At 43.1% G+C, this 23,966-nt stretch overlaps 2 protein-coding genes across 2 annotated transcripts in view; one reads left to right on the top strand and one right to left on the bottom strand.

Annotated features, from left to right (window-relative positions):
- Positions 1-2,730: 2,730 nt before the first annotated feature.
- MRPL39 (mitochondrial ribosomal protein L39) lies at positions 2,731-14,327 on the bottom strand. Its single transcript, XM_027648671.1, has 10 exons — positions 14,231-14,327; positions 12,746-12,952; positions 12,375-12,514; positions 11,614-11,713; positions 10,281-10,348; positions 8,935-9,047; positions 7,670-7,735; positions 6,296-6,449; positions 4,185-4,232; positions 2,731-2,877 (listed from the first exon to the last, which is right to left on the bottom strand). The coding sequence occupies exons 1-10, from the start codon at positions 14,283-14,285 to the stop codon at positions 2,788-2,790; spliced, it is 1,041 nt and encodes a 346-aa protein (XP_027504472.1). The 5' UTR covers positions 14,286-14,327; the 3' UTR covers positions 2,731-2,787.
- A 9,379-nt stretch (positions 14,328-23,706) lies between these two features.
- The window catches only part of JAM2 (junctional adhesion molecule 2), a 40,934-nt gene continuing 40,674 nt past the window's right edge, over positions 23,707-23,966 (top strand). Inside the window, exon 1 of the mRNA XM_027648672.1 lies at positions 23,707-23,821. Coding sequence (XP_027504473.1) covers positions 23,767-23,821 — 55 coding nt within the window. The 5' untranslated portion in view covers positions 23,707-23,766. The remainder of the gene's footprint in view (positions 23,822-23,966) is intronic.

The raw sequence follows: 23,966 nt of genomic DNA, 5'->3' as shown, positions 1-23,966 counted from the left end.
CTTTTTGAACTGACCAATTGTGGTCTCTTCTGATGGAGAAGATTGGACCAGGCCCCAGGATGGGCAGGACAATGCACACACATACAGAATCCACACCCAGCCAGAGCTTTGCCATACCCAGCCAGAGCTTTGCCATACCCATTTTGGTATTTTATATAACCCCATAGCTTTAACTTTGGTATGTAGGGATAGTTCCAGGTGTATGTTGGAGCACAGCCCCAAACAGCCAGGCTGGTACCACCCCACACTTCAGCTGAAGTTCAGAAAACCTGAAGGCAAAAAGAGAAAGGAAGTATTACTCTAACCCAGCTGCTGCAACAGTCCCCTTGGCAGGCAATATCAGCATTTTACACACCAACAATCAATGGTAAAATAGAGAAATGGCCCTGAACTCAAGGTTAGGATCTCCCTGCTGCTCTGTGGCTGCCCTAAACCTAACCCTAACCCTAAACCCTAACACATTTGCTCTCACACTCACTCAAGAAATGTTCAGGACTCTTTCCTAGCAGTGCCATCACTTCATACAGATCAGGTAGAGAGTACTCAAAGTACCTTATGATCCATCCCCCCCAAAAAACACAGGTGTTTCCCCCTGCACATATGGCTCTGAATCCCTGTCTGACAGAACAGGGACTTGAATCTACATTCCTACTTCAAAAAGTGCTGTGGTGAGAAAGAAGTGGACATCACCTTCTATTACCCAGTTCTCCTAACTGCTACTGTCCTCTGTGAGAATCCTGGTGCTTCTCAAAGGCATCCTCCACCTACATCTCTCTTTAAGGAAGACCTGCCTTCCGGAGTCAACAGAAGCCTAGATGCGAGTTAGCACCAAGTTCTGCAGAAGTTTGAGCTTCCACCTTTTCATGCACAGAGCTCCGGGAAAGGGTCTGCTTCAGACCTCATCAGCTGGCAGACCTCAACAGCATTTTCAGTACTGCAGTTCTGTACTCATAAAAGCCCCTTCCATTGGGATTCACCCGTGTGGTGCCTCTCCTGCTCCTCCCCAAGCTGATGCTCCCACCCAGTGGCCAAAGCTCAGCAGGTTCCCCAGGCTCTGCTGCAAATTCCCCTTCCTGCCAGCCCCACACCCACTTATCCTAACCCAGTAAAGATCAGGAAAGGGAAATTCCCCCTCCAGACTTTTCAGCCCAGCTGTATGCCTTTTAAAACTTAAAACCCTAAAAAGGCCGAGTTTCCTCCCCCTCAAAAAAAAAAAAAAAAAAAAGGAAAAAACAGAAAAGCTCTGAAATTTCAGCAAAGGTTACAAAATTTCCTAAGGGGAAGCAGCATTCTCACCCTTCTGTGCAGGTGGTGGAATCCAGGAGGAATTCTGAACTGAGAGTAGACATCAGAAGACTGTGTGGGTTTTAATATAACTGGCTTAAGGATTCAAAACAGACCTCCTGAGTCGGATGCCACTGGCAAAACTTCACTACAGTCTTGGGTTAAGCAGAGACAGCAGGTACTGCATTATAAAGAATACAACACAAACAGCACGTTTGTGTTTCTCAAGAATCAAGGCCTGCTTTTTCAGCAGCACCAGAGCAACACGTTCAAAGCCAAAGCATACTCTGGCAAGTTAGGTTTAATGAAAATATACAGAATGTGTAAATGCATGTGTGTACTTTTAAGGTAAACCTTGAATCAAGTATCTCATGTAAAAAAATTAACATCTGATATCATTATAGAAAGTCCTCTGTAACATTAATCAGGAGGGGAAAAAAGCTCCAAGTTTTTCAAGTACTCTGAGAAGACATGGGCTGTACTTGAAAGGAGTAAAGAAGTGTTGAATTTAACATGTAGGAGCAAACATATTTTAACACATACCTTAAGAAGATTTCTGCAATTTCAGCAAAAGCTACTATTACCCCCTGCATTTCTTCCATGCTCTGAAACATTCTGCATTTAGTGGTTATTTAGTTTGATTAAGGTAGGTCAGACTTCCTTACCTACATGTATTTTACTGAATTGCTACCCTGCTCTCACAAAACTGTAGTGCCAATTCAATTAGAAAGGAAGTGATGCAGTCAATGGTAAAAATAATAATTGGGATAAAATTCAGAGAAAATATTTGCACTTCAAAAAGTAATAAAAATCTCCTCTGGTATAATGAGAACAGTTCTAATGAGTCAGGGACAAAAATATAAAATGCCAGAAAACATCATCTAACAAAATACCCTTGTGAAATTTAATTGAAGTCACCATATTTAAATATCAAAGGAAGAAAAGGCATAACAAATCTTACTACACTGGGGATGAAGGTAATGAACTACACTCCTGATACTGTTCTGGAAAATGATTTAACTGCACTTGTGCAGCAGAAAGAAATAACTAAACTCAAGCAGTGGCAATTACACAGTTCTCTACTGAATGGAGACTTTGCAACCAGAAACACAATAGAGTATCTAATTCAATTCTGACAGGAAACCAAAATTAGTAAAATAATACTATTTTGGAACTTTTTAAGGGTATCTTTTTAAGATACTGTTTGTCTCAGCTTTCTGTTTCAGTAGGCAACAACATACAGATACACACAACTGCTGTCATCAAGGTAAGGAGAGGGGCAACTTGCAAGATGAATTATTGCAGATAAAACACTACCTTCTCTCCCCTCTACCCTTTTTTTTTAAGTGAAGTCTTTGAAATGGACTGAAAAGTCTCATAAATTCCTGTCTCTTTACACCTATACATGATTTAGGTCCACATAATTCAAATTATTTACCCAAGACATTTTTATATGAGTCATGTAAAAATACACATTTTATTATGTACATTGAGAGGTTCAAGTTAATTTAATGACACAGTTTTTCCTTCTTCAGTTCCATCTTTTGCCTCAAGATGTTCTGCTGCTGCTTCCATGTATTTTTCTTCAGTGACCTGCAGAAACACATAAATTTTGTTATATTTTAAAAGTTATTTAATTCTCCTTGATACTGAAAATCCCCTCATACTGTCACTGTAACAACATAGGATAGCTTAAAAAGACAATTATTTTTTCCAAAATTAAACAATTTGAAGGACAAGAATATTCAAACTAAGTTCATAGAAAATACTGTGGGGTAGGCTCAGAAAACATCTTTGGCTAACAAGTTTTAGCAGACATACAGCACTTCTTTTTCTCTCCCATCACATAAATAAGTAAAATGTTTGATCTGAAGGCTCCAAAGCATCTGCTGTTTAATTCTTACAGAGATTTCCTATGTTTAAACATGCCTTGATAGTGACTCTCTGGTTACATGTAGCTTTTAGTTCCATTTATCTTACAAATTTGCCTTTTGCATTTATTGAAACATTGTAAAGCTTCTCGTGGGTAAGTACATTTCAACTTTGAAACACTGGTTCTTTAACAGAAGAGTATTTGCAAGAAAGTCATTTGCCGTGTAGGTGTTAAACAGGAAAAAAATGCCTAAACTGATGTATTTATGCGGTTTATTGAAATAGCATTCCCTTCTATCTCCTCTAACTTCCACCTAGGTTCAAGGCCAGGTTGGATGGAGCTCTGAGCAACCTGGTGTAGTGGAAGGTGTCTATGCCCATGGCATGGGGTTGGAACTAGATGATCTTTAAGATCCCTTCCAACCCAGGTCATTCTGTGATTCAACCAGTGGTATCAGATTTTATCCCTGTATTTATTCATAAGAAACATGTTGATATCTGTTCTCTCAAATCTGTGGCAGAAAACTTGTTAGCCAAAATCTAGGTAAGTGTAAATATTCCCATGTTCATGACTGAAACAGGAAAAACTAATTTTAAATTTTACACTTGTACGATACCAACAATAATTCTAGAGATGAATTTGAAATATAAGGTGATAATTAACATATTAAATTATTTATTAATTAAAATATTTATATTAAAAATATGTGGGATTCTTAGAAGCCATGGATGTAAGGTCTGATACAGTTTGCTCCATTTTTTTTTAATTCTACCAATTATATCAATTGAATAGTGTATGGGGTTTACTTTAAATAGCACAATGTATTTTAATAACCAGACTCCAGAAACAATATTAGCAGGTCCTCTACGACACAAGCAGTTAGATTTCTGATTTTTCTTCACCCGTGAATATTTCAATTCCAAAAAATACATTCTTGAATATAATACCCACCTCTAATCATTCAAATTCTCTACCCCAGCACACCTTGGTATTTGCTAAGCTGCACTTAATCGCTAATGAGACTTACCAGCCTCTTTGATCTTTCCAGCAGTCTGGGCCACACGGTGTGGTGAGCCTGTGTGACATGTCATTAAATGATGTTAGTGAGGTAAAAAATAATCTTATGATAGAACAGACTCCGAAAAATGTATAGAAATGATGGCACAAAGCCATAATAATGTCTAGCTCAGATGCTACAGACAACAATTTCAGTGTCTGATTTGCCCATATTCCTTTGGGGGACTTGAATAAATGTCTGCCCATCTGTAGTGGGTTTCTGTGGCTGGGTTTTGGTAGCGGGAAGGGGCTACAGGGGTGGCTTCTGTTAGAAGTTGCTAGAAGCTTCTCCTGTCCCGTGGAGCCAATGCCAACCAGCTCCAGGATGGACTTCCCGTCGCTGGCCAAGGCCAAGCCAACTAGAAGTAATAGTAACACCTCTGTGACAACATATTTAAGAACAGAAGATTGTTGTGCAGAAGAAATTCCAGCCAGGGAAGAGTGGAGTGAGAACATGGGAACAACAAAGTAGACACCAAGGTCAGAGCAGTAGGAGGGGCAGGAGGTGCTCCAGGCGCCGGAGCTGAGGCCCTGCAGCCCATGGTGCAGACCATGGAGGGGCAGCTGTGCCCCTGCAGCACATGGGGGACCATTGGGGTGCAGAGACCCCCCTGCAGTCCATGGAGGAGCCCATGTTGGAGCAGGTGGATGCATGAAGGAGGCTGTGACCCCATGGGAGGCCCAGGATGGAGCAGGGTCCTGTCGGAGACCTGTGGCCCGTGGAGAGGGAAGCCCACGCCAGAGCAGGTTTTTCCCAGGTAGGACTTGCAGCACCTGTGGGGGACCCACATCGGTACAGATCATTCATGAAGGACTGCACCCCATGGAGGAGTGACCCAAGGGACAGCACTTTGGGAAGAACTGCTGCCTGAGGGATGGACTTGTGTTGGAGAGGTCCATCAAGGACTGTCTCCCGTGGGAGGGACCCCACAGGAGCAGGGGAAGGACTCCTCTACCTAAGCAGTGGCAGAAACAACAACTGACCACAACCCCCATTCCCCTTGCCCTGCACTGCTGGGGGGGAGGAGGGGGAACATGGAAGGAAGGAGGGGTGAGGGGAAGGTGATTTGTAAGACTGTTTTATTTCTCACTCTTTGGCTTTTATCCTGTTAGTAATAAATACAAGTATTATCCCCATTTGAGTCTGTTTTGCCCATGAAGGTAATCAGTAACTGACCTCTCTCAGCTCTTATCTCTACTCATGTATCCTTAGCTGGTTTTTTTTTTTCTCCTCTGTCCAGTTGCAGAGGGGGAGTGAGAGAGCAGCTTTAGTGGGTACCTGGTATCTGGCCAGGGTCAACCCACTACACCATCACATGCCCCATTCCTGGAAGTGTTCAAGGCCAGGCTGGATGGGCTCTGAGCAACCTGATCTAGTGGAAGGTGTCCCTGCCCCAGTCAGAGGGGGTGGAATGAGATGATCTTTAAAGTCCCTTCCAACCCAAACCACTCCAAGCTTCCACAATTCATTGACTGTTTGGAATCCTTGAGGGGTTAATGGGCAAAAATGAGAATTACGGTAAGGAAGGGAACACAGAGATGAGCTGAGGAACCCTTGAAAACTTCCCCAACTGAGACAATAGCACATGTGCTACACCACAGGTCAAAATCTTGTAAGTCAACAGGAATGGGAAGAAAGACTTCTTCCTCCACCTACAGTTCTGCAAAGCCTTTGTTTTTAGCACTAGGACGTCTTCTGCTATTGTTGTTAAGTTTTACTTTGGTGTCTTGGAAGATTTTGAATTATATCCTGCATCGTGAGTACAAATTCCAAGTTCTGCTCTTTCATGGAGGTGAATGAACTATCCAGGCAGAAACTGCACAACCAAAACAACGCTTTCAGCACTGAAAAATAACATCAAGGGTCCTCTGATGCAAACTTTTCTAGTTCTGATTCCACAACCACAATAATTCCAGGAAAACAACCCCCAAATATCCAACATGGTCTTCATCAAGGGCCTTCCTTTTCTCCTGTTCTCACCTCTGAATTATGTTCAGCTGCCAGCACAGCACATAATAAAAGATCAGAAAACAAGCAAAATGCCCTAATTTAAAGAAGGAAAACCTGCACAAATTAATTACCTTCAAATGGATTGGCAGGGACACACCCTGGAACCTTCTTATCAATTCAGATTGGTCAGTCTGAAGATTATGGGCTGCTGTTATCTCATACTGGAAACAGAAACTTGTCCTTGGAATATGGGGGCCTTCAGTAACATCTACAAAGTCACCAAACCTGATGGGAGAAAAAAACCCAACAACCTATGGTAAATATATTCAGAGAAAAGTACAAGCAGATTAGGTTTTATTTTTGATTAGCCAATTCCAGTCAACAAAAAGAAAATCCACACAAATTCCAAACCATATCTAAACAAATATCCATTCAGCATTTTTAGGTTTCCTGAACAAAAAGTACAGGTCACACTATTTCCTTAAATGAACTTAGGAAATTTAAACCTCAAGTCTAGGAAAGGATCCTTGGTTTAACAAATCTTTGATGCCATGTTGGCCCTAAAACTGGGATAACTGTCATGCACCAGAAAAATATTTGTCTGCAAAACCACTCATTTTCCACAGTAGAGTGTTTACAACCTGCACGGTTGTTTGGGTTTTTTTTAAGACCTTTCAGGTCTTGAAAAACTGCAAATCAATTAAGAAAAGCGAGATACAGAAAGATGTACAGCATACAAATACTCAGAACAAACCTCTCCCAGAAATCAAAAGGTAAGCCCATTTTCCCTATTATTGAGCAAACGAGAGTGGGAGAAAGGAGAGAACAACAGACACAACATTGTTCTAAAATTTCAAGAACCATCACTGCAAAGACATCTGTTCCTTCAGAGAGATGTGGACTCCAAAATCAAATGTAAAATCAATTTAGACATCTAGAAAATGGAATATCCTACACTAGGCCTGAGCTAGAGAGAAATTTTTTTAATTGCCTGAGATACAATACAAGCTTCCTGCCTCCAGCCTAAGAACTTTATGTATCTCAGGAGGCTGTTTTATTCTCACCTCCACCACTATAAGGCAGTAGCTTGCCAGTTAGGAAGATCTTGACGACTTTAGAAGAAAAATCCACCATACAATGCTAACTCTTGTTTACAAACAAGTATTTGGCTTGCATGTTATTTAACCTGCCAAGCTCTAGAGGTTTATTTAGATTTCGTGCAAAACCATTGAAAGCAGTAAGAGTGCTCTGGCAATTGCTACCTTTAACATAACAAGAAATAGAAATGTAGTATCACATAGTATCACAAAATAATGGTTATTAAAAAGAAACAAACAAACCACACCAAACAACCCTACAGAGAGCACAGCACAGCGATGAATACAAGTGATTCTGAAATTTAAAACCATCGTAAGTAACTTACTCTTCTCGCTTGCAGAGAGTACTTGCAATATGATCAAATCTTTCAGTGAATCATTACAGAATGAGAGTTCAGTTTTGCTCACCTGTGTAACGTTACAATTCCTTCCATATTCTGGGAAGCTTTTTGTTCTATCACCTCCATTTTGTATCTGAACAACACAAAAAAATTATTTAAAAAATCCCCATTTTTAGCACCCAGTTCTTATGAGAATACTTCAGAAACCAATTTAAGGAGCACCCTGAAAAATGTTTGTATTTATGTGAGCTTTGAGACAGGTTTAAATTCCTAATGACAACACATATTGTTGTAGGTCCCTTGCTACTGAAACAGTCCATTCCAGTCTATTCCATACATATGGTATAGGAGGGCTGTGCTCCCTCAACAGAGGGAGATCAAATTCGGAAAGACCAAATGAATCTACTACTTCAAAGAAAAAATAAGAGTTTTTCAAGTCACATGCGAAACTAGAAGACACCATCAGATCACCTACACTGATTTTATGCAATGTGTGGCCCTCAACAGCTGGTCACCTGCAGTACAGCAAGGTGTTGTCTGTGCTTTCTACACACAATGCCTAAAGCTACTATCAAAAGTCACCTCCCACCTGCTGCCAATGCCAACATAGTGAAGAGATGCTGGTCTGTATGTCACATTAATATCATCTTCAGCATTAAGCTAAAAAACATGCTATTTTTGCAACTTCAGCTTCAGCACAGTTTTATTTTGGTCCACAAAATTATAAATTATTTATCATTCCTCCCCCCACATCTCTCCAACTCCTCCAGCCAAAAAGCTGTGGACCAAAGATTTTTTTTTCCCAAAACACTGTTAAACTGTTTTTTTCTCAGCATAGAATGGAGTGTTTTGAACAAGACTATTTTTGTAGCACAGACCAGAGTATTTTAGCCATTTCTCCTCTGCAGAGCTCAAAACTTGCATTTCACCAAATCTTCATTTGAAGATACCAAGACATGAGAAACCTCCTTTAAATATGAAAGCCTTTCAGCAAAGGCTGAGAAACTACCACATCAAGGTTAACCACCAGAGCTTCAGTTTAATAGTAGAGAAACCCTGAAGCTCACTAGTGGACAAAAGCAGTCTTACAGTCTTTCAGTTTGTTACAAAACTACATCCAGTAAAGGGGCCAGGTGTTGACCTCTGGAGAGAACATTAAAAATTAAATAAGTTAGTGTGACAAAAAGAACAGAGACAGGCTGATTCGGAGCAGTGGGAAAAGTACCTTCTCACTTCACCTGCCAGATCTTATTTTAGATTTACAAAACCAAGCAGAGATTTGAATTGATTTCTAATTGCCTTTTTGAACCAAAGGCAACTTCAGACACTTGCCTGTTATGCTGAAACATTTCTTGTGCTACTTTTGCTTCAACAAGCAGTGTTTCAAAGGGCAGGTCTTGATAGATTAGCTTTTTGGCATCTCTTGTAAGAGAACGGAAGTTTTCCTAAAAAACAGGGCATATAAAACTGTAACCACTGTTTCTCAGCTGTAGTGAATGGATAAAGCACAGCAAACACTAAATTTTAGTCAAAACAACAAAGATCATCCGTTATAAATCCTAAATACATATTGCTATAGATCATCACTGTTAAATGGACTGATTCAATGTCCAAACAAAACCAATAGGCATTTGTCCACTGGAAACAACATATACTAATTAAACTTCTCAGGTTTTCCTTACATGATATATATACATACAGTCTTGCTACTGCTAAATATTCATCTGTATATCTTGTTTCCCAGAGTGGTGATGTCACTTGTAAATGTCCTCTATTTGGATTGAATCAAAGGGGAAAAAAAAAAGATACTGAATATTTAATAGATAGAAATTAATCACCTTGGTCCAGAATCTGAAGTTCTGCAGAACTCAGATTTACTAATACATAAATAGATTGTTATGAGGAGAAATTACATTTATAATGTAATGTAGAAGATGTTTTTAGGTAAGTTACTTCAGCTACAAGATCATGCCGAAGAGAAATTCTCCATTTTACCAATATTGCTTTGTTAGTCACACACACACCTCTGCTGGTATTTGGGCACAAGAACAAGAACGGGCACCAGATGAGTAAAACACTTGTAATTCCAAATAGGTCTGAGATTTAGAGGGTTCAGATTATTAGATTTACTGCAGAGTATGAAATATAAGGAAGTTATTAATGGGAGCTTCAGCTGAATGTGCTCATAGTTCTTGTTCAACAACAAACTGATTCTGCTGTAAAACCACCAGCTGAAAATACACATTTTACACACATTTTCACTTTTGGAGGGCTCTACTCACACAAAGACTGTGGCTGCATCTACATTACCAGACAGGAGAGGCTGAGGAGGACCAGATCTGCACAGTAACAGAGATGGCACAGAGGTCCCAACAGCTGCATCAACTGTTTCTGAAATTTATTTCAGACTAGAAACTACTCTAGCCCCAGAGACCTAAAACCTGTAAGCACCTGGAGGACAGCTCAAGATTTAGTTTCATCTGAAAGGAACTCTGAGAGCACCCTGCAACACAGCGAGTGCATTGTAAATGCACAGATCAGCTCCCAAAGGGAACTCCTGATGTGTAGATACACCCATCCAAAAGAAGAAAAAACCTCTGTGCCCTCTCCCCCATTAAAAAACAGCCACTGGACAAGGACACAAGCTATGCAACTTTTCAGGCAAGAAAAGTGCTTACATTTGTTGGTTTCCATTCATTCAGTCTGTTGTCCAAAAGTACATCATAACAGAAAGCTCCAGAGATCACTGCAATTCCAACGCAAAAATATTAATGTTTGTAACAAAGTGTGTATTTCACTGTCACATTATAGTCTTACAGCAAAACAACTGAGAAGAAAAACAGAGTTATCTCAGGAAATTCATCATAAGATAAAATTTTCAGCTGTGATTACACAATAGGAAGGCAGAATAAACCTCTATAATTTTAATTTCACTGAATGACAAAGTAATTTGAAACGACTCAGTAAAATAGCACCCCATTAAAGAGGGGAAAAATTATACTGCTTAACAAAACTGCATCTAACACTGGGAAAAAAAACCCCACAAAAACACACACTTTGAAAATACTTCACATCTTTCCTTTGCAAGCACCATATACTAAATTTGAACAACTAAATTATAAAGACAAATTTACTGCATAGAGAAACCAGACAATATTAGAGCTGAAGTAAAATGTTTTACCATGACACAAGCATGACACAAATTTCTGATAAAGGCAACACAAATTTCTGTGGTAGTTGTTACAACACTCTTTATGTATATTTATTCAGTTACTGCCATTTAGAAATCAAATCTTTGAACCCAGTAATCTCACACTATTTCTACAGATACAGTATTACAATATAGCCCTCAGTATAGCCAAGATTATTCCAAATTCTGGCAGAACTGAAATATCCACCTGTACTTACCAATCAAGACAAATGCTGAAATTGTTAAAAAGAGAATCAGTTACAGGATTCCACCTGTAAGGACCAGCAGCCAACCTTCTTATATATCAAATGCATAACCATGCAGGCTTTGCTATTGAAACAAAGCATTGTGCATTTTCTCACTTTCCTAAATCTTAAATCAGGTCACAGATGAGTAGATGTTGTTGCTAACCCCGTTTGTACTTCAATAATCTTCCAATTTGGTGTAGAGATTGTCATTCTTAGTAACTCAAGTGCTCACAAGGTTATGCAGTTATTAGAGCAAATTTCACAGAAACATATCACATCATATCTAGAGACTCTACTCATGTCACTTCACAAAACAGAGGCTGAGGTACTCACTTCAGCTATGAAATCCTAAGTGGTCTGAAACGTGGACCAATTTTCTGTACATTGACAACGAAATTGTTTTTAGTGTGATTACTATAAATTAAAGGCAACAGCAACAGCATGTAACACACACAGCAATGAGAAGTACCATCAATCACTGGGAAAGGAGCCTCTGATTTATTGATAACTTTGGTTATCAAACATTCACTTAAGAAGCAGTAAAAGACAATGAATATAGAACACTTCTATCACCTGGCACTTCTGGAGCTTTAACGAGGCTCACTGAGTACTCGTCCTTGAATGCCCGCTTCAGCACACACGCCATGATCATGGCACAGGAACGCCAATACGCCTGCAAAGGGAAATTCAAAACATGCATTCATTACCTAACGAAGCTAACAAGCCACAGCAGCTGAATATCAGCTAATTATTCCAAAAGAATACCATAATTTAACTGAATGATGCACAAACTTAGCTGTCTAGCCAAGCGTTCCATGCCTGGAAATGTCCAAGGCCAGGTTGGATGGGGCTTGGAGCAACCTGGTCTAATGAAAGGTGTCCCTGCCCATGGCAGGAGGTTGGAGCTGGATGATCTTTAAGGTCCCTTCCAACCCAAACCATTCTATGATTCTATGATTACTTTCTTTAGTATTTAAACTTCTGTTTAGAGATGATGCTCCAGACAGAATCAAATCAAAACAAAACTGCACATAGAAAGTAATCCAGATGTTTCCCTGGAGATAAGTCTGAAATCATAGAATAATGCAACAATATAGGTTGAAAGGGATGCCAGCACATCACATAGCCCACACACTGGTCTAATGACAACCTAATGATGCACCAACCAGCCATTAAAAATATCTGAACTTTCATGACAACAAAGTTCAAGAAAGCAGACAGACATGGAACTGAAAGGGGTACACAGAATCAAGTGGTCATAATCAAGGACACCTGCAATGAGATAAGAGACACACAATCAGGGTCACCTACAATGGAATAACATACTAACTTACCTTGTTTACTTCCTCTGGATCTTCATCTTTGAAGGTAAGGAACTGAATTTCACATGATTTGGTCAAGGGTCTGTACATATCCCAGACTTCTCCATCCACAAGAGCCAAAACTGATTTCTTGTAATGCCATTCACTTAAATCTAAAGAAAGTAAAAAGCCCAAAAGTATTATACAGTTATTAACCATATTTCTCAGGATCAGTTCAGCCCCCTGCATTTGTAACTACAAACTGCAACTTTCACTTCTGTAAATGACTTGGGAAGATCAGCTGTTAACAGATCCTCCAAAAATTAACTCAGTTCCTAGTTCAGTTGGCAGCACAACATTCAGCACGAGGGGCACAGTGTTAGCTCAGGAGCCCACCCACTTACGCATGGCACAGTTGTAGGGTGTAGACAGAGCCTTGTTCATGACAAACACGGTGCCAGGGTGCGACTTCCCGGTGTACTTCACCTCGATTTTCTCAATCCGTGGGTGGAGCGACAACTGTCTCTCCTTCTCTTTGGTGAAGAGCTCGTTACGCATCCGAACCATCTCCTCGGGCACCAGCCGAGACACGGCTGGCGTGGAGAGGAACCCTGGGGGAAGGAGAGACCCAGTGTGAGCAGCAATCCTGGAGTAAGCAACCCTGGAGCGGGCCCAGTGGAGGGCAACAAGGACAACTCGGAGACCGGAACATCTCTCTTATGAGGAAAGGCTGAAAGAAACAGGCCTGTTCAGCCTGGAGAAGAGATGACTGAGAGGGGATCTCATCAGTATCTGTCAGTGTCTGCAGGGAGGTGTCAGGGCATGGCCCAGCCTCTGCTCGGTGGTGCTGAGCTATGGGACAAGAGGCAACGGGCAGAAAACTGATGCTCAGGAAGTTCCACCTGAACATGAGGAAAAACTTCTTTCCTGTGCAGTGACTGAGCACTGGAACAGATCACCCACAGCAGGTGTGGAATCCCCCTCACTAGATATATTCCAGAACTGTCTGGACACAATCCTGAGCAATGGACCCTGCTTGAGCAGGAAGGTTGGACCACATATCTACTGTGGTCCCTTCCAACATGATCTATTCTGTGTGACCCATTCTGAGTTTTCAGAGCCTCTTTATAAGCTGTTGTTTTCTAAAAAAAAGGGAAAAAGGAAGACTCTGCTGCCAATCACCCCCATGTCTGTCTCAATCTGCACAGGGTGAGCACTTCAGCAGCTCCAGCGAGTGACCACACTCGGTCCCTGCAGTGTCTGCACAAAGCTACAACACAAGACTCAGGAGCAAAAGGGGCCACAAAGATGATGTCTCAAGTATCTCTAATGACGAGAGACTGTGGGAGCTGGGCCTCTTTACTCTGGAGAAAACTGAGAGGGGATCTCATTAATGCACATAAGTATCTCAAAGGCGGGTGCCAAAAGAATGCTATCAGACTCTTTTGAGTGGTGCCCAGCGACAGGACGAGGAGCAATGGCCATAAACTAAAACACGAGAAGTTCCACCTCAACACGAGGAAGAACTTCTTTATGCTGAGGGTAGCAGAACACTGGAACTGCCCAGGAAGGGCAGGGTGTCTCCCTCTGTGGAGACATTCCAAGCTCACCTGGACGCGTTCCTGTGTCACCTGCTCTAAATGACCCTGCCTTGGGAAGGGGGTTGGACTGGATGATCTCCAGCATTCTGTGATTCTGTGAAAACGTTAATATCGCTCCCTGGCTGCAAAGGCCCGTCCCTCAGACAGCTCGACTCCCCTGCGGCCTCTGCAGGGCACCTCAGCCCCTCAAGGCACCCCCGCAGGACGAGCCTGAGCCCGAGCTCGCCCCAGCTCTGCACTCCCGGTCCCCGTCCCCGTCCCCGTCCCCCAACTCCCTCCCGCACTCACGGCTCCCGTTCCGGCTCCCGGCCCGCAGCCCGCGGCCAGCCCAGGGCCCCGCCATGTTGTCGCCGCCGCGGTGCCTCTTCCCCCGGGCTCGGCCGGAAACAGCGGCCGCTCTCGCGCGGTTCCGCCGGCGCTCCGCCCGCGGCCGGCAGGCGGCGGGAGCTGCCGATGGCGCTGTCACCGCTCCCTCTGGAGGGCCCGGGATAAAACTGTCGTGGAATACATCCTGGTTTGGAAGGGACCCACAGGGATCATCGCAGGATGATTCTCTCATCCTGGTGGATGAGAGGCTGGACATGACCCAGCCACGTGCACTGGGAGCCCAGAAAGTCCCCGTGTCCTGGGCTGCATCCAAAGCAGTGTGGGCAGCAGGGGAGGGAGGGGATTCTGCCCCTCTGCTCTGCTGAGACCCCACCTGCAGTGCTGCCTCCAGCTCTGGGGTCCTCAGGGAGGACATGGACCTGTTGCAGTGAGTCCAGAGGAGGCCACCAAGTTGATTAGAGGGATGGAGCACTTCTCCTATAAGGACAGGCTGAGAGTTGGGATTGCTCATCCTGGAAAAGAGAAGGCTTTGGGGTGACCAAATTGTGGCCTTCCAGTACCTGAAGGGAACCTACAAGAAAGAGGGGGCAAGACTTTTTACAAGTGCCTGTAGTGACAGGACAAGGGGGAATGGGTTCAAACTCAGAGTGGATTTAGGTTCGATATTAAGAAGAAATTTTTCCCTGTGAGGGTGGTGAGGTGCTGGAACAGGTTGCTCAGGGAAGCTGTGGCTGCCCCATCCCTGGCAGTGTTCAAAGTCAGGTTGAACAAGGCTCTGAGTAACCTGGTCCAGTGAAAGTTGTCTCTGTCCACGGCAAGGGGTTGGAAAAAGATAATCTTTAAGGTCATTTCAAACCCAGACCATTCTATGATTCTATGATTCTATTATCAGAGTCCAAGTCCTGGCCCTGCACAGGACAGCCCCAAGAATCCCGTCATGTGCCTGAGAAAGAGGTTGTGGAATCACACCATGTTTGCTCAGAGAGGGTGTGGAGTCTCCCTCACTGGAGATATTCCAGAACCATCTGGATGCAATCCTGTGCCATGTGCTCCAGGATGACCCTTCTTGAGCAGGGAGGTTGGACCAAATGACCCACTGGGGTCCCTTCCAACCTGACTCATTCTGGGGTTCTGAGAGTGTTGTCTAAACACTCCATGAGCTCTGTGAGTGCTCACATGAGCGCTGTGGCCACTGCCCTGGGGAGCAGTTCTGTGGATTACCCTGCGCAGGAATGTCATCCCAAAACCATATAACTCCAGCCCCCCAGTGCCAGCCCCCCCTTTGCCAACACTGACCACCTGCGCTGGGCTTGCGTGGCCAGGCTTTGGCAGCAGGGGGTTACAGGGGAGACCCCCTTCTGTATTTTTGTGTGAGAAGCTGCCAGAAGCTTCCCCTGTGTCCGACAGAGCCAATGCCAGCTGGATCCAAGGCATACCCGCTGCTAGCCAGGGCTGAGCCATCAGTGATGGTGGCAGTGCCTCAGAGGGAAAAAAGTTACTGTGTGGCAGCAACTACAGGGAGATAAGAGAGGAGCGAGAATGTGTGAGAGGAAAAGCCCTGCAGGCACCAAGGTCAGTGCAGATGGAGAGGGAGGAGGTGCTCCAGATGCTGGAGCAGAAGCTCCCCTGCCCACGCTGGAGCAGGGAGTGAGGAGTCCTCCCTGCAAGGGGGAAGCAGTGGCAGAGACAACGTGTGATGAACTGACCACAACCCACATTCTCCATCTCCCTGTGCTGCTGGGAGGGAGGAGGAACTAGAGAATTCAGGAGTGAAGTTGAGCCCAGGAAGAAGCAAGGGGTGGGGGGAAGGTGTTTTTAAGATTTGGGTTTGTTTCTCACTACTCTACTTGGATTTGATTGTCCATAAATTAAATGAATTTTCCTGAGCTGAGTCCGGTTTGCCTGTGATGGTAATTGGTGAGTAATCTTTCAACCCACAAGCCTTTTGTATTTTCTCTCTGCTGGCCAATTGAGCAGGGGAGGGACAGAACAGCTTTATGGGCACCTGGCATCCAGCCAGGGTCAACCTCCCACACCTCCCAGCTGTCCTTCCTCCCCAAAAGATTGAACTCAAGTGGAAACTAGCTACTGCCCATGTAGGAGAACCATGGTTTGGATTAAAACTTATTAAAATCTGTGAAATAAAAGAATTTGCTTTGATGCTTAACAATTTAGCTGATGGTGATCTTCATCTCGATCCTCAGTTGGCAACAACAAAACCATGGCCATCAGGAAGCCAGCATCAAACAGTCACACTGAATTAGTGCCATTAAGAGCTAAAACACGTAATTAAACTCAACACTAAAAAAAAAAAAAAACCAGAGAATTTTCCACTGGGGCAACACATCCATGGAGCAGCTGGCTCCCCCTGGTTTGGCTTCCCAGTTCACCTGGGCTCTCATCCCGAAAACCAGGTATGCAAAGTACAGTAGCTATTTGTGCCCTTCATTACATTATTTGATAAGTTAAGAATTTCAGCAAGTCAATCATCCTGCTTCCTCATTTGTTAAAACTAGTTAAATACAAGTTATTTAAAACATAACGATGCTGTTGCTATTTGTGTCATTACAGCTCAACTACACCGTTTCTTCTATTAACTTTTTATTCTGTGGCTCGAGGAATCATATGTGGTCAATGATAACACCACATAATCATTTAAAAAAAAAACTACAAGCAAAACAAGGTTAACAATGTAGGGTATAAAAAGAACACTTTTATTCTATGAGGAGATACATGCAAAATGCTCAGAGAATGGAAGACAGAAACAAACCCTGTTCTGTCACTCTGAGGGAGCCTTGAATGACAGGAATAAAATCCTATTTGATACTGCACACTTTATTATATGTTTCTCTGTTTTAAATTGCTACTTTCTAATCTCTAAACCTTATTTTGTACAAGTATTTGAAGCTTTTTATTCAGATGGATCATCAGAAAAATTATGGTAGAATATCTGCACCCTCCTTTTACTCATTTGATGTTGCTCTGGAAGCACAATGCAGATTAAAAAAATCGTCTGGGACTTGTAACACTGAAGATGACAGTGAGAGGCTAAAAAATCCTGGGTGCACTCAAACCCCGTGGTCTGAGCTGAGAGTAGATGGGGGTTACTCTCAGCTGCCTGGGATGTACAGACCTGCTGCAATTCCCCAGCTATTGATCCCTCAGTGCCCAAAGACAAATGTCTTCCAACTAAGTACTCTGGGAAGGGTTTCACTGAAGTCCAGTGGCTTTTGGTGTGTCACAACACTGAGCACATTTGTGGTATAGAGAAGAGATGGGTAACAGAACTGTCCAAGAATAATTGTAAGGTATCCATCTTCATAAAGCCCTTTGACTTTCAGGAAAACTGTGGCTGTTATTTTATAATGGTCAGATTATGAGAGGTTGCCCTCTGAGGCAACAGGAACCCTGTAATTGTTCTTATGCCATGGTATGTGGCTCGAAAGGAGTGCATAAGCGACAAACTGTGATGGTTTATCGCCCTCATGGTCCCAAGGCCAGCTCTGACCTCACTTCAAATTGCTTCAAAAGTAAAACTGGCTTAAAAATTCCTGTTCCTCCTTTGCCACTCTGGGCTGTTTCTCACTTCTTGCCCTCTAGGTAGACAAGAGTAGCAGCACTGTACAAGGCCCTGAACAAAAGGTCACTGAAGAGATACAAATTGCAGGATCAGTATTGTTGAAAGATTGTTTTGTTCACATCGTTCACAATATTTCATATACTCATTTCTGTGCACAAGCGAAGTGACAGCAGTAATCCATGGCCAGAGGCAGCAATGGCCTTGGAAAACAATATGCAGTATAACTACACCTTGAGAAGCAGTCTTCATAACACCGCAGAATCATGGAATCATTTAGATTGGAAAAGACCTCCAAGACCATCAAAGTCCAACCTTTGGCTGAATACCATCATGCCCACTAAATTATATTGTGAAGTCTACTCACTTTTTGAGCACTTCTAGGGCTGGTGACTCCACCACTTCCCTGGGCAGCCTGTTCCAATGCTTTAAAACCCTTTCTGTGAAGAAATTTGTCCTAATATCGAACCTGAAACTCCCTTGGCACAATTTGAGGCTGTTTCCCCTTGTCCTGTCGCTTGTTACTTGGGAGCAGAGGCTAACCCCCACCTGGATACAACTTTCTTTCAGGCAGTTGTACAGAGTGACAAGATCCCCCCTGAGCCTCCTTTTCCCAGGCTGAACAATCCCAGTGCCCTCAGCTGATCCTCGTCAGACTTGCACTCCAGACTCTTCCCCAGCTCCACTGCCCTTCTCTGGATGTGCTTCAGAACCTCAATGTCTTTCTTGTTGTGACAGGCCAAAACTGGACACAGGATTCCAGGTATGGCCTCACCAGTGCCCAGCACAGGGGGACAATCACTGCCCTGGTCCTGCTGGCCACACTATTGCTGACACAGGCCAGGATGCCATTGGCCCTCTTGGCCACTGGGCACACACTGGCTCATGTTCAGCCACCATCAACCAGCACCCCCAGTTCCCTCTCTACCTGGCTGTTCTCCAGGCACTCTGCTCCAGCCTGTAGCGCTGCAGGGACTTGTTGTGTCCCAAGTGAAGGACCCAGCACTTGGCCTTGTTGAACCTCAGCCTGTTGCCCTCAGCCCATTGATCCAGCCTGTCCAGATCCCTCTGCAGAGCCTTCCTGCTCTCCAGACTTAGCCCCAACACTGAGCCCTGGAGAACATCACTGGTGACCGGCTGCCAACCAGATTTAACACCACTCACCAGAACTCTCTAGATTCAGCCATCCAGCCAGTTTTTTTACCCAGTGAGCAGTAAAGCATTATAAACACTGTGGCAAAAAATTCTGAATCCACCACCATCAGCACTGTGGCTAATACATTGTCCACTGTTGCTTAGGTTGAATTGGGAAGTGTCCTACAATGCCATCCTATTTAATGGATGTTTTTAGAAATGTACCTTTGATTGCTACTGAGCTGCCTACTCAGTTGCTGTAATCTTGCAAATTCAGTTGAAATAAAGAAAAAGGCATTGATTCTGTGCTTTGCAAGTCAAAGATAAAATCATACAAGACATTCCAGAAAATGGAGGCGGAGGGTGGGGGTTTCACTGTTAAAAGCTACTGGAAACAATTAATTTGTATTACTGTTATCTTGTTCTACCCTCACATTTTGTGGCCTTCTTGGTTCAGGTTTGGCAGATACATTAGAGATGAAATACTTTAACAGTCTAGAGATACAGTGTTCTTTCACAGCGCTCTAGTCCATTACAGCCAGGCAACTAATCCATGGCATGCTCTGGCTTTAAACAGCCATCCACGACAGCTTGGTGGAAAAAAAAGAATATATGAATTTTATTTTATTTTTTTCTTAAAACTGTACTTGCTCAGAGTTTTCAGTTTCAAAGTACAAAACAAGCAGATAATCTGTCAGCTAATTCGGATTTTTTTTTCCCCCAAACAGGAGTTAAAACAAGTAACATGAAGCAACTAAAAAAAATTAACAAGATGCCACAGAAGTTGAAAGGAGACGAGACCTTCTGTAACTAGGGGAGTGGACAGCTGTTAAAGCAATATCCCAGAACATTATAAAAAACTAGGTGTGGTGATAACCAAAATTACCAATGAAAAAAAAATATCCCTTAAATTGTATATATTGGCATGTGGCTGCTGATAATTCTTCACACTAAAGAGCAAGGCTTTCAAGCTGATAGATTCAATGTACTGCAGGCTGGTAGTCTCAGCACCACAAAAAATACATAGCACATCAACCAATGAGTTTCAGGAAAAACACAGATCATAAAATATGCATATGGTGATTAAGCTAGTTATTAAATGGAATCTGTTTTAGCAGTTTTACAAAAGAATTTTCCATCAATTTGTCCCATTGCTGTGACCAGAACCACATCAGAGCTGTTACTCTACAGCTCTGTGCTCCTGTCTTCAGCACTTACTAGAGCAAATATGTGTGACCACAATTTCGTGTGCTTGGAAAAAAGATGTGTACAGAGATTTAATGCACAGGCTATGACACCGAATCCCAAATGGCATCTCTGACCACCTCAAACATATTATTTCTCTTTTTAGAAATATGGAAAAATCTGTTTCTTCTTCTTCTTTAAATATGGGAAAATATTCAAATGTGTCTTCTTGATCAAAACCTAAACAATGTAAATTCCAATAACAGTAAGCCCTCTCTTTATTAATTTTTATCATCCTATAGCTAAGAAAAATTAAATGTTCCTAAAGTGAAGAGTCAGAATTTTGGCTTATAGCTTTTCACAGAATTTTTGCAAATTATTTTTCAAAACTTTTTTTTCACAGAACTCTTTGACAGAGTGATGGTACCATAACAGAAGAGGTAAACTCTAACTATTAGAACAGATTATCATCAGCATTTCACATTTGCAATAGAAAGTTTCAATAAAAGGAGAAAGAATTCCATTGCAATGTAAGAACGTAGATTTATCTAAAATATCCTCAAATAAAATGAGGACAATCCTTTGTTTAATGAATTCCTGAAATCAATAAGAAACATTCAAATCTTGAAATCATGTTGTAATTCCACTCCATTCTTAAAGGCTTTTCTATACAAAGAACTTGACTAGAACAGCTATTACAAAATAAGATAACTATTCTTGACCAGCGTTTTGTGTGCAGATGTTAATCATAGATTGTTTTTATTATTCTAAAAAGGAGTCTCTATGGAAAGTTCTATGGAAAGTTCTCCAAGAATAACTGCTAAACTGAGCATCTCAAACAAATTCTTCCATGTGGGCCTCTATGTGCTCTTTAATGAAAATATTTTTGCTACATTCAACTTTAAAAGATGAAAAATATGGAGAGCAGTCTTGTGCTCTTCTAACAAGGTACTTAACAATACTTTTAAGAATCCCATTGTTCAGCAATCTACATACAGAAAAAGTGTATATATTAAATTAATTGTGTGCATTACAACCACTTTTCCAGTAATTCTGTGAATGCATTTAGAATACTGACATTTAATTGCTGGTATTTCCTGCAGTTGTATCAAGCAAGCAGAGAAACCATGATCTAGATGTTGAAATAAAAGAGGAGAATGGAAAGCAAGTATAAACTGTACTACAAAAAGTCATAGAAATGTGAGGGAGACAATCCTTTGTACTAGGCATTTGCTTCGCTTGCAAGACAAATGAAACAGTGAAAAGAAAAAAGGAACTTTACTCTGACCTCATGCTTATATAAACCCTGTGGATTTAAGTGAATTTACTGTTGTATAAGAATCATGTTTACAAAATACAAATTAAAGCTTATATGTAAATCTATGTGTTTGGCCAATTAGAACTGAATGTTTACTGTGGTGGAAAGGTTATGGTACAGGTCTAAACTTCATCCCATCATCTAATGGGATACCTTCTCCTTCCAATTAATCTCTTCATTCCCCTTCATCGATTCGTTGCCATTACATAGAATGATAGAATGGCCTGGCTGGAAGGGACCTTAAAAATCATCTTGTTCCAACCTCCCCTGCCATGGGCAGGGACACCTTCCACTAGACCAGGTTGCTCCAAGCCCCATCACTCCCGGTCTTGAACACTTCCAGGGATGGGGCAGCCACAGATTCTCTGGGCAACCTGTGCTAGGGTCTCACCACCCTCATAGTAAAGAATTTCTTCTAAATATCTAATCTAAACCTACTTTCAGTTTGAACCCATTACCCCTTGTCCTGTCCCTACGGTTCCTGAAGAAGAGTCCCTCTGTAACTCCCTGGTAGCCCCCTGCAGATACTGGAAGGTGCTCTGAGGTCTTCACACAACCTTTTCCTCTCCAGGCTGAACAGCCCCAACTCTCTCAGCCTGACTTCATAGCAGAGGTGCTCCATCCCTCATGGCCTCCTCTGGACTCGCTCCAACAGGTCCATGTCCTTCCCATGCTGGAGACTCCAGAGCTGGAGGCAGCACTGCAGGTGGGGTCTCAGCAGAGCAGAGCAGCGGGGCAGAATCCCCTCCCTTCCCTGCTGCCCACACTGCTTTGGATGCAGCCCAGGACACAGTTGGCTTTCCAGGCTGCCAGTGCAAGTGGCCGGGGCATATTAAGTTGTTCATCAACATCAGCTTCAACAACCATCCTCTGACCTATCCTTTAGTTTAATTCCATGCTGCCATTTCTTAACATTCACCATTTCTATATTTTTCCCACCAGTCTGCTCCCATATATTTAAATGTTATATCAAGACACTATTTCTATCACTATCTGACTTCAAATAGTAAAGTAGTCCTACTGAAATCTATGAATCATTGTCTGTGCTCAAAGTTATGATGTGCTGGGACACACAAAATAAAGAACTTCTCTGTTTTCAATAGGACAGTTTTGATTTTATTAAATGTATGTCACTGCACTGTTAATATATACTGGACACACACATATACATATATATATACTTATATATTTATATTTGCAGATTTTTTTCAGAAATATTACTTGTGTGCCACATACATTTTTTCCATCTGAAAAATAAGCTAAGAAGATTTTGACACAAAGAGCATCACGGGATCCTACTTCCTTGGTCTCCATTAAAATAGCCCTTAGAGAATTTATTTATAAATAATCTTTCTGTGTTTTGCTGCAGTCTAACAAAATATAGCCAATCTTACTGTTCGGATTACCAAAGAAATACTTGTGATACCTTTCTTGTTATAGAACGGGTTTACATCAGTGGTAATGTATTTTTAAGATGTCATTGGAAACTACTCAGAGGCACTATTAACTGTCACGATGAGTAATTCTCCTTGATTCATAAATTTAAAGGGCCATTACACCTCCTGTATATTTAATAAAAAATCTCCCGGACTGGTATAAACTAATAATATAAAAGGCTTTGAAGGTCACCGTGTGCTCCCTGTCCTGCTGTAGGTGGGATTCTGTCCAGCTCAGCTGCACAGACAGGCACAAGGAGTCACTGTGACTTCCTTCGGTTTAAAACAGCGCCTCACCCTCACATCGCTTTTTTGCCAGCCGGAACATTCAAGTGTTTGTGCCGTGGTTCCACCTCGTTATTCCTACTTCCACCCCGGCTGGCTTTGCCTTCGGGAAACGTACTAACAGGGACAACGCTCTCCTTTGAGAAGTTTAAGCTTTTCTCAAAGAAAAGTTCATTCTGTTGCAACAAATGTCGTTGAGCTAATGACGATCTCCCAGTTTCAAAACAAACAAATAAACGAACATAACGGAGGGAAGGGCCGCTGGATACAAGACAGCACAGCCCCCGGGATGCGCGGGGGAGGAGAGGGATGCTCCCAGAGCCGGTGCCCGCCGCTGCTCCGCGCTCCAGGGCGGGCGGGCGCTCGGCCAGGGCACATCCCCGCGTCCAGCCCCGGCTCCCGCGGTCGGGGCGGGGAGGCGCCTCCTCGAACACGTTAAAAGTTTGGGGCGGCCCCGGCGGCGGGGAGGAGGCAGAGCCCGGGCGGCGCGGGCGCTGCGCCCCTGCTGCCGCACCTGCTCCGCGGGCATCGCGTCCCCCGGCCCTGCTCCGCCGCCGGGAAGATGGCGAGCCCCGGCCTCCGCCTGCTGCTCCTCGGTTACTTGGGGGTCCTGAGCTGTAAGTGCCGCGTCCCCTCCCCGCGGGGCTGCCGCGTTCCGCTGCCTCCGGGAGCGCCCCGGCTCCCGCCCCGCACGGCGCTGGGCTGCGGGGGGACGCTCCCCCCGAGGTGTGGTTGTGTATCCGTGTCTGTGTGTGTTCCCGC

This window comes from Corapipo altera, unplaced genomic scaffold, assembly GCF_003945725.1.
Source record: "Corapipo altera isolate COAL_440 unplaced genomic scaffold, ASM394572v1 58, whole genome shotgun sequence".
Lineage (NCBI taxonomy): Eukaryota > Metazoa > Chordata > Aves > Passeriformes > Pipridae > Corapipo > Corapipo altera.
Note: the sequence above shows the minus strand (reverse complement) of the source record. Positions and strands in the feature narration are given on the sequence as shown.

What these genes read in the sequence shown, in the direction of transcription:
- MRPL39 (XM_027648671.1), bottom strand. Translation starts at nt 14,285, where the DNA reads ATGGCGGGGCCCTGGGCTGGCCGCGGGCTGCGGGCCGGGAGCCGGAAC. An exon ending in ATGAATGGAAACCAACAAAT is followed by an intron (nt 9,048 to 10,280) that starts GTAAGCACTTTT and finishes CCTGTTTTTTAG; the next exon opens with GAAAACTTCCGTTCTCTTAC. An exon ending in TGGAAAGATCAAAGAGGCTG is followed by an intron (nt 2,878 to 4,184) that starts GTAAGTCTCATT and finishes GTGTTTCTGCAG; the next exon opens with GTCACTGAAGAAAAATACAT.